Consider the following 21,410-nt stretch of genomic DNA (forward strand, 5'->3'; position numbering starts at 1 on the left):
GCAAATAAATACGCACAGACATTTTCCGATTCATAAAAGACTGCGTACGGCACTTCCTACGCAGGTTTCCCTTTATAAATCACAATCAACTCGAAATGCGGTGCAGCTTTTGCGGGCTTCACGTAATGCCCATATTTGCCTATAAATAGTCAAAGAAACGCCCATTCATTCATTCCTTTTGACTGACTGCGTGAAGAAGATCGCAGGAAATGACGACAGAACAGCTAAAAAAAACATCTCACACCGTGTCAGACTTTGGTTATTTTGGGGAGGTCGAGATAAATCATATTGTTTGGTGGATGCAGTTTGAACCAGAGTAGCAGCATGGAGGTCGGATCGTCACCAAAATAAATAAACAAGTGGTCCGAAAAAGGTTAATGATAAAAAAATACACATAGCCTAACCTTCCTCAGGCAGTGTGTTTGTACCGGGGACAGGAAACCCCCCCCTGATGAGAAACTGTAAGAAATGATCGGGGAATCCCTCCTGAGTGGAGTCTTGACGACTGGATCTGAATTATTGTTTTGTATTTGGTGGTTTGTGTTCCAGCTTTCGATCAGCAACTACAGTTGCAAGAAAAAGTATGTGAACCCTTTGGAATTACCTGGATTTCTGCATAAGTTGGTCATAAAATGGAGGAAGCCACTGCTGTCCAGAAAAAACATTGCTGCACGTTTGAAGTTTGCAAAAGAGCACCTGGATGTTCCACAGCACTATTGGCAAAATATTCTGTGGACAGATGAAACCAAAGTTGAGTTGTTTGGAAGGAACACACAACGCTATGTGTGGAGAAAAAAAGGCACAGCACACCAACATCAAAACCTCATCCCAACTGTGAAGTATGGTGGAGGGAGCATCGTGGTTTAGGGCTGCTTTGCTGCCTCAGGGCCTGGACAGATTGCCATCATCGACGGAAAAATGAATTCTCAAGTTTATCAAGACATTTTGCTGGAGAACTTAAGGCCATCTGTCCACCAATTGAAGCTCAACAGAAGATGGGTGATGCAACAGGACAACGACCCAAAGCACAGAATGGCTTCAACAGAAGAAAATAGGCCTTCTGGAGTGGCCCAGTCAGAGTCCTGACCTCAACCCAATTGAGATGCTGTGGCATGACCTCAAGAGAGCGATTCACACCAGACATCCCAAGAATATTGCTGAACTGAAACAGTTTTGTAAAGAGGAATGGTCCAAAATTCCTCCTGACCGTTGTGCAGGTCTGATATGCAACTATAGGAAACGTTTGGTTGAGGTTATTGCTGCCAAAGGAGGGTCAACCAGTTATTAAATCCAGGGGTTCACATACTTTTTCCACCCTGCACTGTGAATGTTTACATGGTGTGTTCAATAAAAACATATAATTGTTTGTGTGGTTTTAGCTTAAGCAGACTGTTTTTGTCTATTGTTGTGACTTAGAGGAAGATCAGAACACATTTTATGACCAATTTATGCAGAAATCCAGGTAGTTCCAAAGGGTTCACATACTTTTTCTTGCAACTGTATATATCCATAGTCCACCAGTTAAAGGAAATACAACTAATGTGTTGTTTTATATTAGCTGTACAATTTACAACATATGGTGCTCTTAGTTTCCATACCTCCTGTGTTTTACGAGCGACTAATCAAGTAGGCTATTGGTGAACGGCATAAAACATGATTAAACGTGATAGTATATAAAACCATGCTCGTATCTATACAACCTATAGAAATGCAAAACGGTGTCAGTTTAAAGTAATTTGTGTCATTCTGTTTACCGCATCATTTATGAGAATACATTTCTTAACAAGAGAACATAATCGAGGGGTGATCAATAACATTTCCGTATTTATATATTTCTCTAAGTTATGTTTTTGTGTGCACTGAGGAGTCTCAAACAGGCGTTGGTTAAATCATTTTAAGATTGGCTTTAATCAATTTTTGAAAATGAATTCTTCATATATGATAAATGAGAGGTAACATTTTATTTATGGTATTATTTCCACATATTTCTCTCCATTCTTCCTTCTGCCAACGGTGTCGCAGTTTCTCGTCTCCCGTTTTTGTGCTTAGTGCATACACATGGGTCAGAGTGTGCGTGGAGGACCGCACATTTTCCCGTCAAGTTTGTTTTTTATAAATCGCAAACATTGCGTAGACACTGGCGTACGGCATCTTTTGAGCGTACGCACCATTTATAAATGAGGCCCCAGGTCATTTTATTGTTGTAAAAACCAGCCTTGAGACTACTATACCTACATGATGAACTTGAATTCTCTGTTTCCTCAAAGACACTGTTGCTGTCGGTCGAATTTGAGAATTCAGATGTCAAGTTGCCCTCCTTCTTCTAAGCTGCTGATCGTGTTAATTTCAAGGAAATATATGTATTTAAATCTAAATGTAGCTATTATAAATACAATATCACCGAACCTTAACAGTGAGCAACTCCTCTCTAACCACACAGCTAATCTTCCAGCTGAGGCAACATGCGGCAAAATTACAAAATCCAATCTTTCTGATGAGATCTCAGAAATGTGATGAAAATGATGAAAATGTCAAATCTAAATGTAGCAACTCTTTTTTCCCTCTCTCACCTGGAAGTGGAAATTGGTTTGAGTTTGAGGTAGACACATATGGTTGGTGATGGGAGGCAGTAGGTGAGCCCGGCTACAGCACAGTTCCCCTATATTAAGACTCCCATCATGCTCCCTGACTGCTCTATTGTTATGCTAATGTTTAGAAAATTAGGTTTCTTAGAAAATCCAGGCTTTTCCTGTTCTCATTTTTCTCCTTTCTCTCTTCTATATTTACCTTCTATTGTTATTGTAATCAGAGTTGTCATCTTTGACAAGCACCCAAAAGAAATCTGCTCACACACACACACACACCAAAACTCACAGATGTACAATCACACACGCCTACGTAAGCGCTTTGAACTAAGACTGAAGTAAGCGTATAGAAAGATCTTGAAAGAGGAGAATCAGGAAGTAGATACCTTCAATCATCCTTTTCTTCTGGCATTTTCTAGTTGATTGCAATTCTCTCCGGCCTTCTATTTTAAAGCACAAGCTGGGGAATCACACATATACACACACACAAGCACAGACTCCTTACTGACACACATCCGTCCAACGCCATATGCAACTTTGCCAGAAGTTTGCATACTGTTGAGCCTCGGGAAAATCCTTCATAAATAACAAATGTCACATATGACAGAAAGAGGAGGATTGTGAAGAGCCACCGATCAGCAGAAAATATTAGGGTGTCTCACTTATGGGCATAGATATGTCTCATAATTATTTGTGTGAACATAAAAATAATTTGTATGTGATTTGTAAATGTAAAACACCATCCACAAATGCACTTAAAAGATTTGCAAACTCACAAATAAATGTGCAAGTTTAAAACGGATCTGCAAATACGCTAAATATTTTCACAAATAAAAAAAAGATCTGTGAATATCTCTTTAACATTTACAACTTTCGATCAGGCATTTGCGAATCCATTTTGTATTTGTCGACCAAAAATGCGCTTGCGGATCTCAAATCTCTGCTCGCGGATCTCACATTTCTGCTTGTGGATCGTCTTTTTAAACACACGGAATTTTGAGACATATTTTCCGCCGGTCTCGGCTAAAATCTACTCGTGTCACTCGGTTATTTTCGGAAGCCACGTGATGACCTGCTGATGACGACATTTCCGCATGATTTCAAAGTAAGAGCATGATGGTTTGTTTAATGCTCTGTTTTTTATTATAATGAACAGCGGAACGTTAGATGCATTCTTTATCACCATCATCATCATCATCATCATCATCATCATCATCATCATCATCATCATCATCATCATCATGTTATAGTTTGTGTTCAATACAGTATATATCGAGCACTTTCGTTGATGTTGAAGTACAGGCTATACGCCACTTTCGGGTCCCCGGGGGAGCAGCTGGCAGCGAAGCAGCCCAGATAATACTCTTTCTTCATTGTTTTTTGTCTATTCAGTCAAGCGGGTCAAAGTTTCAAAGCACTTCACATCTTATTAATGGGCCTAATTTTACCTTACCAGTGCAGTAATAAAGTAATCTGTAGAAAAGCACCGTATTTAGGTTAGCCTTCATAGTAAGGCTACGTTAAATGTTATAATATTCATTGTGTCTTTTCTACTGTATATGCATATATTCCTGTCTTTTGCTTTCATTTGTATTTAATATTATTGTGTTAATACTTGTTCCCACACATTTCACAATTTGGGATGAATGAAGTATCTATCTATATATGATATCCACAGGGGCGGCGGGTATTGTAGGCTAGGGAAGGCAGCCTTCCCAAATATTTGTGTCATTGCATCCTGGTAAAATAAAAAATATAATGTATAATGTTTGTGTCTTTGACATTAGCGCTGCTATGCAGCCACCTGTGCCCTGTACTACGAAGCCAGTTCAACATACCCTGGATATGTTTGAGTTATCTTAACTAACCCTAACAAACGAGATCTCGGTATGTGGTCCTACAACGCTGGTTATCAACTCGGTAAATCAAGCAATGGTTTCTCTCTCCAGCTGATTCACGTGAAGGGGTGGGGTTAGCAACATTTGACCAATCACAAACAGGGACAAGTCAGAGCCGTATCTGGGACAAGTGTATTGACAGCGCAGCGTAATACTTCATTAATGAAAAGTAAACTAATATTAGACAAATATGAACTTTAAACATCCATGATTTAAACATATAATCCAGGATACAAGCCACATAGTTGCAAGGTGAATGCGGAACAACTGGTTAAAAAATAAATAAAGTGTTTGAAAGCGTACAACAGTTTTATGATATCACTGCCCCATCTAGACACGAGTGGATCTGACTTTAATTACATTTGAGTGTTTCGTCAACCTAATGTGTTGCTTAAAATAAAGCTTCTGCATACAGTATGTGACAATGTAAGTGCTGCACTGCCAGGTACAGCTCGAGAAGCTGACTCAGATAAGGAAATATATGATATTATATGATCGATGATCTGATTGATGATGTGATATGAATGATAAGTGCGACACGTCGGCATCTTCCCTGCATACGGCAGTTTAAACTGTATTTCCTTTCTCCTGTAATATGACTTGATAGATTTAAACTCTGCACACTGAGCTCTGATTGGTCAGCAGGGGGTGCTTTCACTGAGTTAATCTCTCATCTATAGACGCCGGAGGTGGGCAGCGTCAGGTAAAAAAAGTGATTTAGCCTTCCCAAACCTGATCCTCACGCGCCGCGGTTATCTATCTATCTATCTATCTATCTATCTATCTATCTATCTATCTGTCTATCTACCTGTCTGTCTGTATATGTGTCTGTCTATCTGTCTATCTGTCTATCTGTCTATCTACCTGTCTGTCTGTCTGTCTGTATATGTGTCTGTCTGTCTGTCTGTCTGTCTGTCTACCTATCTGCCTGCCTGCCTGCCTAACTACCTACCTATCTGCCTGCCTGCCTACCTATCTACCTACTAGTTGTTTTGTTTGGAAAGGTTTTGTTATTGTATTGCTCTTTACCGGCACCTGCAGAGTACAGGACTTTACATTGTTCTTACAATTTTACATTGTAACTTTGACCCGCTTGACTAATACACAACAAACAATGAAGAAAGAGTTTTATCTGGGCTGCTTCGCTGCCAGCTGCTCCCCCCGGGATCCGAAAGCTGCGTATAGCCTGTACTTCAACATCAACGAAAGTGCTCGATATATGCTGTATTGAACCAATAAACTAACACAAACTAACCGTATCACTATAACATGATGATGATGGTGATAAAGAATGCATCTAACGTTCCGCTGTTCATTATAATGAAAAAACAGAGCATTAAACAAACCATCATTTTCTTACTTTGAAATCATGCGGAAAGGTCGTCATCAGCAGGCCATCAACTGGTTTCCGAAAATAACCGAGTGACACGAGTAGATTTTAGCCGAGAACGGCGGAAAATATGTCTCAAAATTCCGTGTGTATAAAAAGATGATCCACAAGCAGAAATGTGAAATCCACGAGCAGAGATTTGAGATCCGCAAGCGCATTTTTGGTCGACAAATACAAAATGGATTCACAAATGCCTGATCGAAAGTTGTAAATGTTAAAGAGATATTCACAGATATTTTTTTTATTTGTGAAAATATTTAGCGTATTTGCAGATCCGTTTTACACTTGCAAATTTATTTGTGAGTTTGCAAATCTTTTAAATGCATTTGTGGATGGTGTTTTACATTTACAAATCACATATTTACATACAAATTATTTTTATGTTCACACAAATAATTATGAGACATATCTATGCCCATACTCACTGAAACACTTTTATAGGGTGAAGAGGAGATCAGCTTCCTTGATGATTCACTGTTCTGAGGTTATATGAAAGAGGAAAAGGACAAGTGGTTTTGGTTCTGACCAGTGGCCATTTGTGTGTGTAATATTGCCATTGTGAAAATTGTGACCATCATAACGGTACTTTTGTTTAAGGTTTTGCAGACTACTAAACGTGTAGTGGAGAAGTATGATGCCAGACATTTAAGGAACACATTTAACAGTCTGACTAATGTGTGTTGTCCCCATATGCTAACAACAACAACAACAACAACAACAACTGCTATTTGGTTTTGAACCTGTCCAATTACTTTCAAAACAGCTCAAAGTCTCGGATTGTATTTCTATGAGCTAAAATTACCGGTAGATGGGAATATCCTTCATTCCCCGTATAGATACAATATGTAAGACTCAATGTGATTTTAATTTCAAAGTCATACCACGTAAGGATAATAGTGTTTGCGTATGAAAAGGAGGATTTAGTGTTGAAAAATCACAAGGAAAAGTTTAAGAGTCGATTGGCACAAGAGCATGACACAGACAGGTTGAATTATAAACTAAAGAACAGTAAAAATGTTTGTGAAGTCACTCAAAGAAGACTAAAGATACCAGCTGACACATTTTTACAGAAAGATATAGACGAGGATAGCTGGCCACTAACGCAAAAACACATAGGACTGTGTTCAGAGTTGAGGCGGGGATAAGGGGAATAACTTGCATTTTTGAACTGGTGATTTGGGAACAGCATAAACAATTTTCTTAGATAGATTTAGAAGCGCTCCACTTGCACGATGCAGGGATTGTTTACCGTAACCACATAAGTAATGACGTTTGCAATTGCCAATTTACATGCAGAACAAGATTTACCTATGACAGAATGTTTTTATGTTTTATTATCAAATACACTATTATCAAATACACACAAATATGCCTTAGGTTGCCTTTTGGTTTAGCATTTACCATGTACAGTATTCATTGGTAAGATGTCAGAAACTTTCTTTATGAAGTTAATGGATTTACATTGAATTTACAAGAAGGACCTCTGGCTTTGAGTGGCAGCCAACAGCTGGCTGAGTGAGAGGAAATTAGCAAATAATAATGAAAGTAATTAACTATATATAGTTAGTAGTATATATAGTTGATATAGTAAGTTGCTCTTGTCGACGTTAAAGCAAAGTTTGTTGAAGAAAGTCTTGAAAGTGTGAGTCATGGTTGTAAGCAAGCTAATTTAATACCTGTCTTAACTAAAATGCCATATTTTATATAATCTGTTTTGTCATAGCCCTTCACCATCTGCTGTCTGTCTTTCTGTCTGTCAACCCATATATTTCTCTCCCTTCATGTGTTTGTATGTGGAAGAGAGAGAGCGACAGAAATTAAGGCAGACAGTCGGCTCAGTACATCTGCAGTTGTGTTTATGAAACTGCGCAGTGAAAAAAGGGCAGGGATAATAGGGGATAATCACGGCTTTATCCTGTCGCTGCCAATCACACTGGATAGAGAATTGAGAGATGAAGACAGCAGGCCATGTATCCCCATGTCGATACGCCTGACCAGCCATCCGCTCGCAGTGTGATGGTCTGTGAGACACGCTGTGACCCATAGATGAGCACCCTAATCCAGCAATACTCTCACACTCTGAGAGATTAGCCCAGAGGTCTCTTCTCATACCGATCAGGGGTCCCTCTGTTTCTTCTTGAGGGAAAGCAGACATAAAGAAACACAACTACACAGAAGTAAAGGAGAATAAAGGTTATTTCAAACTGCAGGCAAAGTGACACATTTATTTATTTATGTGCGCATATGAGTCAGATGCTTTCTTTTCATGATGTAGTGAACAGCACAAAAAACATGAAATCTGTCTCATCACGGCCGCTTTCAAAAGCGGTCCTTACTCAAATACAGCTCTGGATTATTGCTATGCGAAAATCAGAAAAGTCATAATTCATTTGTCACCATTCTGCACTGGTGTGAGTCTTTTGGAGAGGTGTTGACCACTATAATGCCTACAAGTTTCTGGCTTTCACTCTACATCGACTCTAACCACAAACCCTTAATTTCAGTGTCCTCTGTTTTCACTTCTGTATGACAAAGATCTGGGTATGATGTCTTCTTTATTGTTATTTTGCGGGTCAGTTCACAACTGTGTTTACACTGGAATCTGATATTGGCCACATTTTAAAAAAAACAATATGAACAGCCAAAAATAATAAATTGATCAATACATCTGAAATGTAGCACTGAGGCTTGCATTGTGAACGTGGCCTATGAGGAGGTGGAGATAGAGAAAAGAGAGGAAGCAGGATATGGATAGCAAGGAAGAGACTCAGGAGAATAGAGGAAAATGTAAAGAGACAAGAAAAGAAAAGGGGAAAGCGGGGGATAGAACACTAACGGGGTCATATCACAAACCGTACCGAGTACAAAGAGAGGAAGAAGAAGACGAGAAAGGACCATTTATTTTTGAATCAGGAAAGAATAAAAGAGGGGAATAAAGGGAAATATTTATGGTAGCCTAGTTTCTCCTCCAAAAAGACCTGGTTCATGAACAAAACAGAATAAAAGCAGAGAGACAGAGAAAAGGCGATGGAGAGAGTGTGGGTGATGATGAAGCTGAAGCAGATAAATTGTCATGGTTACCATCGCCAGTGTGTGAGAACTGTGTGTGTGTGAGAACTGTGTGTGTGTGCTACGCTTGCACTATCAACAAATGTCATGTGAAATACGACATGTTGACATGGTGTAATCCTAACGAAGTAGTCTGTGTTTCTGATCATAATAACTATAAGGGCTGCTATCAGTTAGTGTTACAGCATTATTAGTGTAAATGACACACAAAGAAACACACAGGATAGGAGTTTAACACTGCACCAGTTATGATTCACTATGCAGCAGTGCTCAGTGTAAATGAGTACAGCTAAATTTAGTGTTTTCTCACAACATCCTCAAGCTGTTAAGAATAATAATTCCATCACATCTGTAAAAAAAAAAACAGACGCATACATTTCCACCCTCCCCCTCAAGCTTAAATCGCTTTTTATGTACTGTGACATCAAACAAACATGTAATGCTGCATCACTTGTTCCCATTCTGATTGCTTTTGTTATTTATCACAGTACGCAGTTTGTTTATTATCAGGATTTTTTAAAAGGTATATTTACCTTTATGCGTGGTGATTTAAATAAGTCTACCTTTGATTTGATGTATTTCTTTGTGGAGTAGCTTTAAGTTGAAATGTAAGGTCGAATGAGAATCCATGATCTGTTGTTTAATATAATCCACCTGTGTACACTTCCTGTCAGTGCAGCCCACTAGGCACTCTTGGAAAATCAGCTTTCAAATAAAGAAAAACATTAGTTTTTTTTTTTCCTGAAATGACCTTACAATCTCCTTTTATTCTTTTTGGCAGCATTGGTCAAGCAAGACTGCATAGTGCGTCATGCGCTTGTTTATAGTCATGCTCACAAAAGCAACAAAAATCCCTTTACCATCGACTGTCACAGTGTCGCAAGAGGTGGAAAATCAAAGAAAGACATTTAAGTCACGCTCAGCCTCTGGAGATTCTCCCATTACTCTCCAACAAACACTCTCATGTGCTATTCTTTTTCCGTGCCACCCTTCACACTTTCTACTTATCTATATACGGTACTTGTCAGAGTTGAAAGACCTCCAGAGTTGCCAGACTCTTGACGACAAATCGAAATAATAAAAACCTTTATGCACAAACAGGTGCTCCTACTTTCTCACCAAAGGAGGCTGTGTTCCCTTCTCTCTGAGGCAGTTCTATCAGATCTTCTTCCTCTCTTTCTTCTTCTGCCCTTTTTCTCTCTAATTGTGTGTCACTTTTATCAACTCCTCATTTTCCTTAACTTTCTCCAGCATTGCATCATCTTATGTCTTTCTCTTCCCTCCAGGTGTTTGCACATATACGTCTGCCTAAATCTTAATTACAGCATCTCTTCTGACTTGTTGAGATCTTTCTTTATCCCTCCGCTGAAATAAATGCAACATAAAAAACATATCTATTGCCTCCAGAAAAACAGTTAACATCTGCTCAAAGGTAATAGGCTTTCAAGTTATTTTCAACTTGTTCCAGTTTATCTTTAGGAGAGAGAAAACTTTAGACTAAAAATACAGATTGAATGTTTATATTGAACCCACTGGCATGCCTATAATACCACCATTTAGAATTTAGATTTCAGGAAAGCATATATCTAACTTGATATAACTGAAGCCTTTCAATTGTTTAACCAAACAACAACATCTGCTTTAAATTGTCTTACTTGGAGTAAAGTATTTTTTGTGATCATCTAGGATCAGCCAGGCTGTGGAGGCACAGAAGGATCAGGAGCCCTGCCCTTTTGTTTTAAACAGGGCAGATGTGTGCAAATCCTTAACCCACACAAGGCTCCTGGACCTGATGGCATCCCTGGCCGTGTTCTCAGGGTGTGTGCAGTTCAGCTGGCAGAGGTGTTCACAGACATATTCAACAGGTCCCTGCTGCAGTCTGTAGTCCCCACATGTTTAAAACACTCCACCATCATTCCTGTCCCCAAAAAGACAAAAATCACCAGCCTCAACGACTACCGCCCAGTAGCACTCACCTCCATCATTATGAAGTGCTTTAAGCGGTTAGTCAAAACATTCATCACCTCCTCCCTCCCTGACTCTCTGGACCCCCTGCAGTTTGCCTACAGAGCAAACAGGTCCACAGACGACGCCATAGCCCACACCATCCACACTGCCCTCTCACACCTGGACCAGAGGAACATATCTGTGAGAATGCTGTTCATTGATTACAGTTCAGCATTCAACACCATTGTGCCCTCCAAGCTGGATCCTGAACTTCCTGACGGGCAGACCCCAGGCAGTGCAGGTGGGAAACATCACATCCTCCACCCTGATCCTCAACACCGGAGCCCCTCAAGGCTGCGTGCTCAGCCCTCTCCTCTACTCCCTGTTCACTCACGACTGTGTGGCCACACACAGCTCTAACACCATCGTGAAGTTTGCTGACGACACGACCGTCATCGGCCAGATCATCAACGGCGACAAGACGGCGTACAGAGAGGAGGTCGAAAACCTGACATCTTGGTGCCAGGATAACAACCTCAATCTCAACGTCAGCAAAACCAAAGAGCTGATTGTGGATTACAGGAAGCAGCAGAGAGAGGGACACACGCCCCCATCGCCATCAATGGGACTACGGTGGAGAGAGTCAGCAGCTTCAGGTTCCTCTGGGTCCACATCACTGAGGACCTGACATGGACTCATCACACCATCACCAAAAAAGCTAGACAGCGGCTCTTCTTCCTCCGCAAGCTGAGGAGATTCAACATGGACTCCAGGATACTCTGCAACTTCTACAGGTCATCACGGCCTGGTACAGCAGCTGCACCGCCCTCAATCGTAAGGCTTTACAGAGGGTGGTGAAAACTGCACAGAACATCACCAGGACGGAGCTGCCATCTATGGAGGACCTTTACTCCAAGCGGCTCAGGAAGAAATCCCTCCGGATTATAAAAGACCCCCACCACCCCAGCCACAAACTGTTCTGTCTGCTGCCGTCTGGCAGGCACTACCGCAGCATCCGGACTAAAACCACCAGACTCATGGACAGTTTCATCCCACAGGCAATAAGACTGCTAAACACCTGAACTGTTGAAACAACATCCACAATATTAATCTGGCTGCTACTTAAAAATGATTTATCTATTTACCTAATATATCATATTTCAATGACTTGCATATACAGTAGACTCTTATTGCACTATTTCACTTTTTTAAACTATTTTTCTTCTTGTATTTACTATTACTTGCACTATATTTTTTCTGTTTATCTGTGTTTTGTGTTGCACTGTTGGAGAAGCCTGTGACACAAGATTGTCATCGACATAACTAAACTGTAGCTATGTTCATTTGACAAATAAAGAACCTTGAACCTTGATCTGTCAACATTGACTGTTCAGTGTTATAGTTCACAAACTGGGGATTCATCTTTAATGTTTTCTTTTTTTTAAGGGAATTGAAACAGAAATTGGATCATGACGCATTGACTTAACCAGCATTTTGAAGATTGGTTTGGAGTGAGAGACTTGAGGGCTGCTGCAGTATTTTTCGTTTGTTGATTAAGTTCCAGTCTCTAGCTCAGGGGTGTCAAACTCAATTTCATCGCGGGCCACATCAGCATTAAGGTTGCACTCAAAGGGCCGGTTGTAACTTTAAGACTATATAAATATCCATATATATATAAAATAATATTTGATATTACCTCTGCATTGGATTATTATCGGATAGGGTAATAACTTCATAATTAACTTTGTCTGAGAGCAGAAGTCTAGGGCAAATCATTTCAAATAATTGCAAGTCTCTTCAGTGCGCGTGTCACAAAATGAGATGCATTGTGGGACATGTAGTTTATGGATATCGTGCTTCTGTAAAGTGGCATGAAACCGTATAATAAACGTATTATATTTTTTGCAAGCTCTTGCCGGCCAAATAAAATAAAGTCGGAGGCCGGGTTTGGTCCAATGGCCTTAAGTTTGACACCTCTGCTCTAGCTTTAATACTGACACAACAGCTATTTAAATGACTTTAGATAGGACAGAATAGCACTGGAGGGATGAGATTCAGCTAACACTGCCAGCAGATTTCATTTGATTTATTTAGACATTAATTGGCCAGAGTTTTTTAAGGTTACATATTTTGTTGTTGGACCTTGCGCAGTTTAAAAGTCACAGCTTGAATAATGTGGTGACATACACTGGTGAGTGTATTTCAGCTGTGCAGGACAACATGCTGCTCACTGACAGTCCCCATCTGCCCTCCTCTGAACCTCAAAAACACTCAGGTTTCCATCCTCTTCTTTATTAGAGGCGGGCTATTACTTTCGGAGCAGAGGCAATATGTCGTGTTTTGTTTTTCAGGATCGCTTAATGTTGGCCCATCTGTGCTTTCTTCTTAAAATTGTGCTGTGTTTTCCAATCTCCTCCCATCTTTATCTCCAGTTTCTCTTAATAATTGTTAGCATTTTCTAACACATACTCACAAAGTCATACCTTTTTTCATTAACTTTCTATTTGTGAAAATTACCCTTTGTTTGTACTATGCCTGTACCTTTGTCTGCTCTCATCTCTGTACTTGTGGACTTGCGCTTGTGTGTTTTTTTGGTGTACAAAAATAATGGCAATAGATAATGACATCTATTGTATGTATGTATCAAACGAGTCCAGCCTTAATTTTTCTGTTACCTTCAAATTAAATTAAATCAAATCAAATAGCTACAAGACTGTCGTTACAAAACCTCTGTTAAAAAAGATGTGCACTGTTTTATCTAGGTAAATACAAAAAGATTGTAGCTTTTATATATTATTTGTATGGATATTGATTACTGCACACTCCTGAATTACAAGTCGCAGAAGAGAATGAAAGTTACTTTAAAGGTCCCATGTCATGTATGAGAAACCAATGTGAGTTTGGAAAATTGCACAATATAAATCTATTCTATACCTCAACAATGGAATTATGATCCGTAGAAATGGCAATGACATTAGAACTGTAAACACAGTGCTGCCAATACATTTTATATTACCTTCTATTAAATAGCTTTTATTGTGATTAAAGCAGAGCAGCAGGAAGTAGCATTTTAGTGAGATCAGCATGAAAATGATTAGTATTGACTCAGGATACTTTTGCAAACATGGCTGTTAGAGAAATGAATCAGAAATGCCTCAGTAGGAGCTCATCACCATTGAATGTCGATGTGAGCACGTTGCCTGAGAGTAGTTGAAAAAGGAAATTGAGTAGAGATAAAGGATCGGACATCAGCCTCCCTAATGGGTACGTCTCTGGTGAGAGAAACCTGTCAGACCACTCAGTGTCAGATGTAATTATTTGTAGCTTTATACGATACAGCACAAACTCTAAAGGGAAATTATAAATAATTCAAATGTAAACCCTCAAATTAATGTTTCAACAACTCGGCGCCAACCCCAGCATATTGTATATTCAAGAAAACTGTGCAGATCTGTGCATTACAAACTTCTTTCCCTCCGATTGGCTACCTTTCAGACTCTCTGAAGTCAGTTTGTTTTGATTATGCCTTTAAGGACTCATTAGGAAACGGGCCAAGCTGTCAAATCTAAATCTGGGATGAAAATCTTGAGTCTGCTTGTTCTCGCAAATATTTAATCGTCACTTTTCAACCAAATAATCAAGTCAAAAGCAAGTGCAAGAGATGGAGTCCTTACTCTACACATTTCCCAAATTAAAGGCACAATTAGTATGATTTTCCTTAAAAATAAACAATCAATATATACAGCAGAAGTTGGCTTTCTCCACTCTGGCGAGCAACATAGGTGGGAGGAGGTGCCATCTTTGAATGTTGTGTTTACCCACCCAACAAATCCCACTCATTGTGCCTTCATTGTTTCAAGGAGTCTTACAGAAGCGGGATGAAGCTGCTTAAAAATCATATACCATAGAGACAAATTAAATCAGATTCAGATATTACAATCATCATTAGCTTTTCATATTTTTTCAACATGACCAGAGTGTATTCATCTTTTGGCCATTGTACATGTGTGCACATGTGCTGCAGATAATGAGTACATGAGGGTGTTCATTAGGTCTGTGGCTACAGCAGCTGTGTCCATCACACATCCTGCCCATCTGCAGAGAGATCTTTATAATGCTAAACCTCTTTTATAGTATGTTTCTAAGGTTGTTTCACACCAATATAACAATTTATTTTCTGTATAGAGAGCTGTAAAATGTTGAAAGTCTATTATGATTTGTTAATATTGAAAGCCTTTTATAGTTTGGTTATGTTGCGATCAGCCTCTTTTCTTTAATCACTAAATCTTAGTATTCCCTCTTGGCTGCTGGCTGACTATCATCAGTGGCTACTGTCTTTTCCAATATTCTTACTCTTCTTCTCCCCTACACTCACATACACAAGAGCACCTCCCAGGAATACATTAGGACTGTAACAGTAACTGTTTTAGGAGTTTTAACACAAGCCAAGATGAGACCGCATGTCAATCTTGTACAGAAATGTGTCTTCGTGTTTTTGTTGTAGGAACACAGCAATGATACTTTCTTCATGGTGTTTGAATCTTTTCTTGTTACATCAGTATATAATCACCTCAGTCACTACATATGTTCTGGTACAACGGACAGATGATCAGATCAATGTTATACCACACCTAAATCTAACGACATAAAAGAAGACTGCTCTCGTTTCCTGCAGCCCAAAGCTCTGAACCAGCCTCTCTAAAACTGTGTTAAAACCACATGATGTAAGACCTACTTTAGTAGTGCTGCTCTTAATGGAACTCATTGAGACCTTGCTTTTATTATCGCTGGCAGAGTATTTAATGGGCTCAACAGGTTTGAGCAGCCCACTGAACATTACATATAGACGACTAAGTGGGGCAATTAGGTGCATTTGCTCACAGTACCTGCTGTATAGTATATTCTGCTTAAGGTCATCATGTACTAAGTCTTTCTCTGTTGAATAATAGAAAGGTTGCATTATGGAAACATAGATTGTAAAAAGGCAGTTGACGTAATATCCAATGATTGTCATTTGTGGGTGGAGCTTAGTACAACCAAAACCAAAACGTTACAATTAACTTTTCATGAACTGAAAGCGTTAAAGTTCTAACACCCAGACCTGAGAACATCTTGGTATTGATCTGTGAATCACAGGGAAGCCCCGCCCTAAAGCATACCCTGCTTAATTATACATTTAAAAATAAATGGGACACTAATTTACAAAATGAACACCATGTTGTATTGAAGGAGACTTGGAACTAGTTTTCGAGACTATGAACTCATAGGGAAAATGTTTACTGAGGAAATAAAATCTAGTTAGTATTAGGGGCATTTTCTGTTTACCATTTGACTGGTTGAGTCACTTCCTTATCAGAGAAAATTCAGGCTAAAAGCCAGTAGGCATAGGCTTTACTTTTCAGTACCGGAGTTTGCAACTTCTGTAGGACTGACATTGGCCGTCTCACACTCTGGTGATGTTGCAAGAAGGAGGAATGAACACAAATGTGTCAAACATGGCAGGATTAAAACTGTGATTATTAGTGTAAGCTATAATAGTGGACTAGTAAAAACGCTTGTATTTAAATTTGTCCATTACTAACAATCAACATACAATCAACCAATTGCATGTAATGAAGACTGCTTTTACAACTCTACATTAGTATACATTCATACCTGATACCAATTAATTTAGCTATTTTTCCTTCTTTCAGTGGTGTGATTTCAGTGCACCCTGGGGGAAGAAATGTGCTGCAAATAATCCAGCTGACTAATCCTTGGCGTCCACCAGCTCTGCCAAAGTGCCTCTAGTAAGGATCCGAACCTTCACTAACTCCCGGGATAATAATGATTCATTTCACTACACATGAATCTCCTTGAAGAAATAAATAAAGCAAATTCCAACCAGTGTTTGCTCTGTGAGCAGAACATTGAAGCAGATTCTTACATGACATTATATGATGTATTTTAAAGAACATTTTAATTATTTACTTTTGAATGAGTTTACTGCTAATATGATTTTAAAAAATAGTTTAAACACTATGTCCGGCTGCTCTTGTGAGGGGCTGCTTCTTTCACATTTGTCCCTGCAATTTGCTACTCCTCCATCTAGAAAGTATGTCAAGTATAGCAACATTACTCATTTTCTGAATCCTTTTTGCTAACCCAACAACTCTTTAGTTTGGAGTGTGGGCAGAATATGACTAGTGGGCAATAATTTAGCACGTGAAGTCTTCACTGTGTACAAAAGAACAACATTTCAATGTGCTTTCATTGCAGAGCTAAAGATCCAATGCACCGACCTATTAGTCTTTCTACAGCGCAAGGACTTGTACAAGGCGAAACTGTGAATATATGCAAACACTTATATTTGAGCAGCGCAAGGCAAAATAAATCACACATCCAATATAAAGCGAAAACTGGATCTCATCCTTACTAGTCACATATTCCCCCTTGCTTCACAATAATGATGCTGCGTGCAACCTTTTATGTGGCATCTTCACATATAATTCCGTCGGTTTGAGAACGCCCACTCCACAAGCGTTGATTTCTGACGCCCTGGGGGTGTCGGACTCCTTGAAATGACGTCTCATTCAGCAACACACATCACTTCAGTAAAGCTTTTCAGCACTCAGGTCGCGTCATACTCCAAAGACATAATTTTTGGAGTACCAATGATAACATTGATGTTGACACACGAGCCACACAACTCCTCCTGAACCCTCCATTGGTGGTTCCCCCATATCGGTGTTAGTGTAAACCTCAGCCTTCAGCTGTCACAAGGAGTACAGTGAGCTTTTCTGCATTAGCGTCGTCCCACGCTCCTAGCTCGGAGCCATCCATATTGTAGGAGCATGTAACCTACATCTATCCATGCTTCTGTCAGCAGGGGTCCTATGATCAGACAGGTTCAGTATGCAGGGTGTCCAAAAATGTGTTTAGTAGATTCATTCCCCAGTCAGACGAGATCAATGTCCTGCTGATTTGACATGCTTCTTAAACTCTTAAAAGGGCTTTTGAAAGGTCTGCCAGAGGCTTTCGGGGTTGTCCTCTTTAAATGGGTCTTCAAAATGTGTTAAGGCTATAATAATAAAAAAGTAATGGAGTTTTTATTGACGTGTCATCAGGGTGAGGGTGGAACATTAATCATACATTTAGAATCTTTCATGAAGGTAGTATAAGATGTGTTTAATTTATGTTTTATGGCGAAGTTTCGCTTTTTGAGGTTATTAAACTGCATGACATTTTTAATCAACGTGTTGTCATGGTTTTATAGATCTGCAGTAAATGTGTAAGAACAAAAAAAAAAGAGAAAAGGAGAGATAGAAGAGCTATGAGACATTAGGTCGACAAACTCCCACTGATGAGTGAATGGGAGGTGTTAATGCTGGGATTTACTAAAGCAGCATAAAATCAGCTAAATGGTGAGGGAAATATAAAGCAGGCTGGCCAAGGAGAAATGTAATCGTTGCAAGGATGAGGGACGAACACTCATGAATAATTTTGCTGTGCACCATATTTAACTGACAGAATATTCAGTGAGGCTGATTAATCCTTAACCACACAGTTTTAGCTTTCTGTTTGACACAACATAACTGTGGTTTCTCTTTATCTCTCTTTGTGTCCCAGATTCTGATCGGGGAAGTGACCAGTTTCTTGGTGAAGGCAGAGGGAGCTCAGGAGAAGACCATAGTGACCGCTGACTGCTGTTACTTCAACCCCCTCCTCCGAAGGATCGTACGTTTTCTGGGTCAGTCAGAGTCCAAAAGATCAGAGCCTCTTTTGTTCTTACTAAATAGAGCCTCTTTACCCTGGGTCCAAGTCTGATTTAGACTAGCATCAGTCCTCCTCTGTCCTACGGCCAAAAACAGCTCCTTAGTTACGTCTCCTTTGGATTCCCTTACCCTTCTTCGTGTTCTCTTCTGTTGATGTTCTGTGATCTTTTCCTCATCTCTGTAGCCTGTATTTATCTAAGTCATTAATCTTTTAAAGTGATGGCTCTAGATATGGAGCGTAAAAGCAAAGGCTATGTTTGTCTGGCCTTTCACTCCCACACAGTTTGCAGTCAGCGTAACATTTCAATTCTCATTTTAGTTCTTGTTTCTGACTGTCATCAGTCTCATTGTTTCTTTTATTTTGAGCTTTAACACACAGACACACACACACCCTACCACTTTCTAACTTTGTCCCTCTTCCTTTTCTTTTTACACAGGTGTCTACTCCTTCGGCCTCTTCACCACCACCATCTTTGCCAACGCAGGTCAAGTGGTGACAGGAAACCAGACGCCTCACTTCCTGTCTGCCTGCAAGCCAAACTACACAGCTCTGGGCTGCCAGTCTCCGCTGCATTACATCGCAGAGCGCAGAGCCTGCACAGGAAACCCTTACCTGGTGGCGTCCGCCCGCAAATCCTTCCCCTCCAAAGACGCAGCGCTCAGCTTTTACTCAGCCATCTACACAGTGGTAGGGGTCTTTGAAGGGGCTATGGGTGACAGGGGAGGAAGGATGATGCTATGTATCTTGATGACAAACAAATACTATAAAGTCTGCCACTTTAGGGATATTTTTTATACTCAGATTTCACTATTGCAGATGTAAAATAGCTCAAAAAACATGTTATGGTAAGGCTTCATTATATTGAAACGTTTATAAATTCCAAGCTATAATGAAGGGATTCTTAATGGTTCATAAATAATTATCTAATGTCTTTTATATCAATATTTAAAAAATAACTTAACTAAAACCATGTTGGCTGAAATGAAGCACAACAACACAGTCCAAAGGTTTTTCTTATAACTGATTTAACAACTGATGAAGAAATGTAATTTCCTTCTGGTAAAACGTGCATGTGAGTCTCTATTGTTACATCATGTATTAATGATTAAAGTGCTGCTACATGGAGCCTTTGTTCTTCAGTTAATTGCAGTGTCATGTTTCTGTCATTTTATCAAAGCATTTAACCAAACATGGCAGTGGTTTTGATGTTGCTTTCTTTTGTACCTCTCCTCAAACCCTTCAGCTGCTGTGATTCACTGCAGACTGTGGCCTCTTGTGGCTTCTTCAAGCTGTCCCCCTTTTGAATTTTCTCAGCTAGCTGACTGAAGACATTTAGCCAAGACGGTTCAGCCCACAGTGGAAAGATAATATGATATTCTTTATTGTATTACTCAATATTCGATTGTATCTCTTCCAGATGTATGTGACCCTGGTGTTCCGGACCAAAGGGACACGCCTGACTAAGCCCACCCTGTGCCTGGTGCTGCTGTCCCTGGCCGTGCTGGTGGGGGTGGTGAGGGTGACTGAACACAGGAACCACTGGAACGATGTCCTGGCTGGGTTTGTCACCGGAGGGGCCATCGCTGCCTTCCTGGTAAGGAGAGGGAGGGGATATGAAGAGGGAAAGAAGAAATGGATGCCATCTTATCATGCTGTTCTCATTAAGATATACCTTTCTGTGACATAATGTGTTTATGATGGAAAATAGGTCAAACCCTTATCTCTACTTTTGCTAAATTTGATATAGTGAATGTGTTTTGTCCTTGTATGGCAGGATAGTATGACGATGGAGAGAGGAGGGAAGAATGCAGAGAGAGAGCAGTGTGTTGGTGTGATGTGGGTGCAGGAGAGATGGTGGGAGGATGAACTGATGAATAAGCAAGCTTGAAAGAGCACTACTGCTTGTGTGATAGAGGAATCACACACACTATCACATCTATGAATGTGAATGGACTGATCTGGACCTTTATGGCTGATTTAAACAGTGTCATTTGGTCTTTGGACCTCTCAGCCTCAATCAATTGATTTTAAAGATCAAAGATCTCCTTTTGGTTCATCCCTTTCTTTCCATGCCTCCTCCCATATTTCATTCTTTGTCTTATTTTGAATGTATGACTTTTCTGTAAATGTCCTCTTCAGTATCTGTTACCAGGCACACTCTAGGCATTTCAGGCACCAGATCATCCATCTTCAAAGTGCAGTGGAGTGGGTCTCTCAATATCTTTTTTATTTTCTATGTTCTCCATCAGGTGTCATGTGTGATCAACAATTTCGAGCAAACCCAAATATCCATGCCGAGTCCCCCACCACATCAGCGTCCAGAGCCCCCGATCGGCATCCCTCTTCTCAGCCTGCCCCGCGTGGAGAGTCCACTCGAAAAGTTAAGTGGCCTCCAGGTAAGGGATGGGGAAAGCTTGATGGAGAAACATTGATTAAGTAGATATCTATTAATATATGTAATGTAGGCCACACAGCTGCCGCACATCTGATGGTGATGAGATAATCATGTTTAACCATAGGGGTGAGGAAGGAGAAATCAAAAGCTCTCAGCAAATTAAGAACAAACATTGATAGGAGCAACAGCTAATCAAATTACTTATTTTCCATACCTTTTTGGCTGTATATAATGAAACATACACAAATATGATGTGTGTTAACCATGGAAAAAGTTAAAAGAACATCATAAACACCTTTTAAGTATGAATTTCACCTAGCGCTACCATGTAGTTAATAATTCAAGCTTTTGAGTGAAATATTTCGACAGAA

The 21,410-nt window shown here is 39.9% G+C and overlaps 1 protein-coding gene across 5 annotated transcripts in view; it reads left to right on the forward strand.

Annotated features, from left to right (window-relative positions):
• plppr2b (phospholipid phosphatase related 2b) overlaps positions 1-21,410 on the forward strand; it is a 61,855-nt gene that overhangs the window by 37,230 nt on the left and 3,215 nt on the right. For 4 of the 5 annotated variants that reach the window (XM_079666105.1, XM_079666101.1, XM_079666103.1 and 1 more), the window contains 4 exons: positions 18,498-18,618; positions 19,081-19,331; positions 20,062-20,238; positions 20,894-21,024. In XM_079666105.1, coding sequence (XP_079522231.1) covers positions 18,498-18,618; positions 19,081-19,331; positions 20,062-20,238; positions 20,894-21,024 — 680 coding nt within the window. Of the gene's footprint in view, positions 1-18,497; positions 18,619-19,080; positions 19,332-20,061; positions 20,239-20,893; positions 21,041-21,410 lie in introns of all 5 variants that reach the window. The other variant, XM_079666102.1, reaches the window with a different exon arrangement.

The sequence above is a fragment of the Notothenia rossii genome, assembly GCF_949606895.1.
Source record: "Notothenia rossii genome assembly, chromosome: 1".
Lineage (NCBI taxonomy): Eukaryota > Metazoa > Chordata > Actinopteri > Perciformes > Nototheniidae > Notothenia > Notothenia rossii.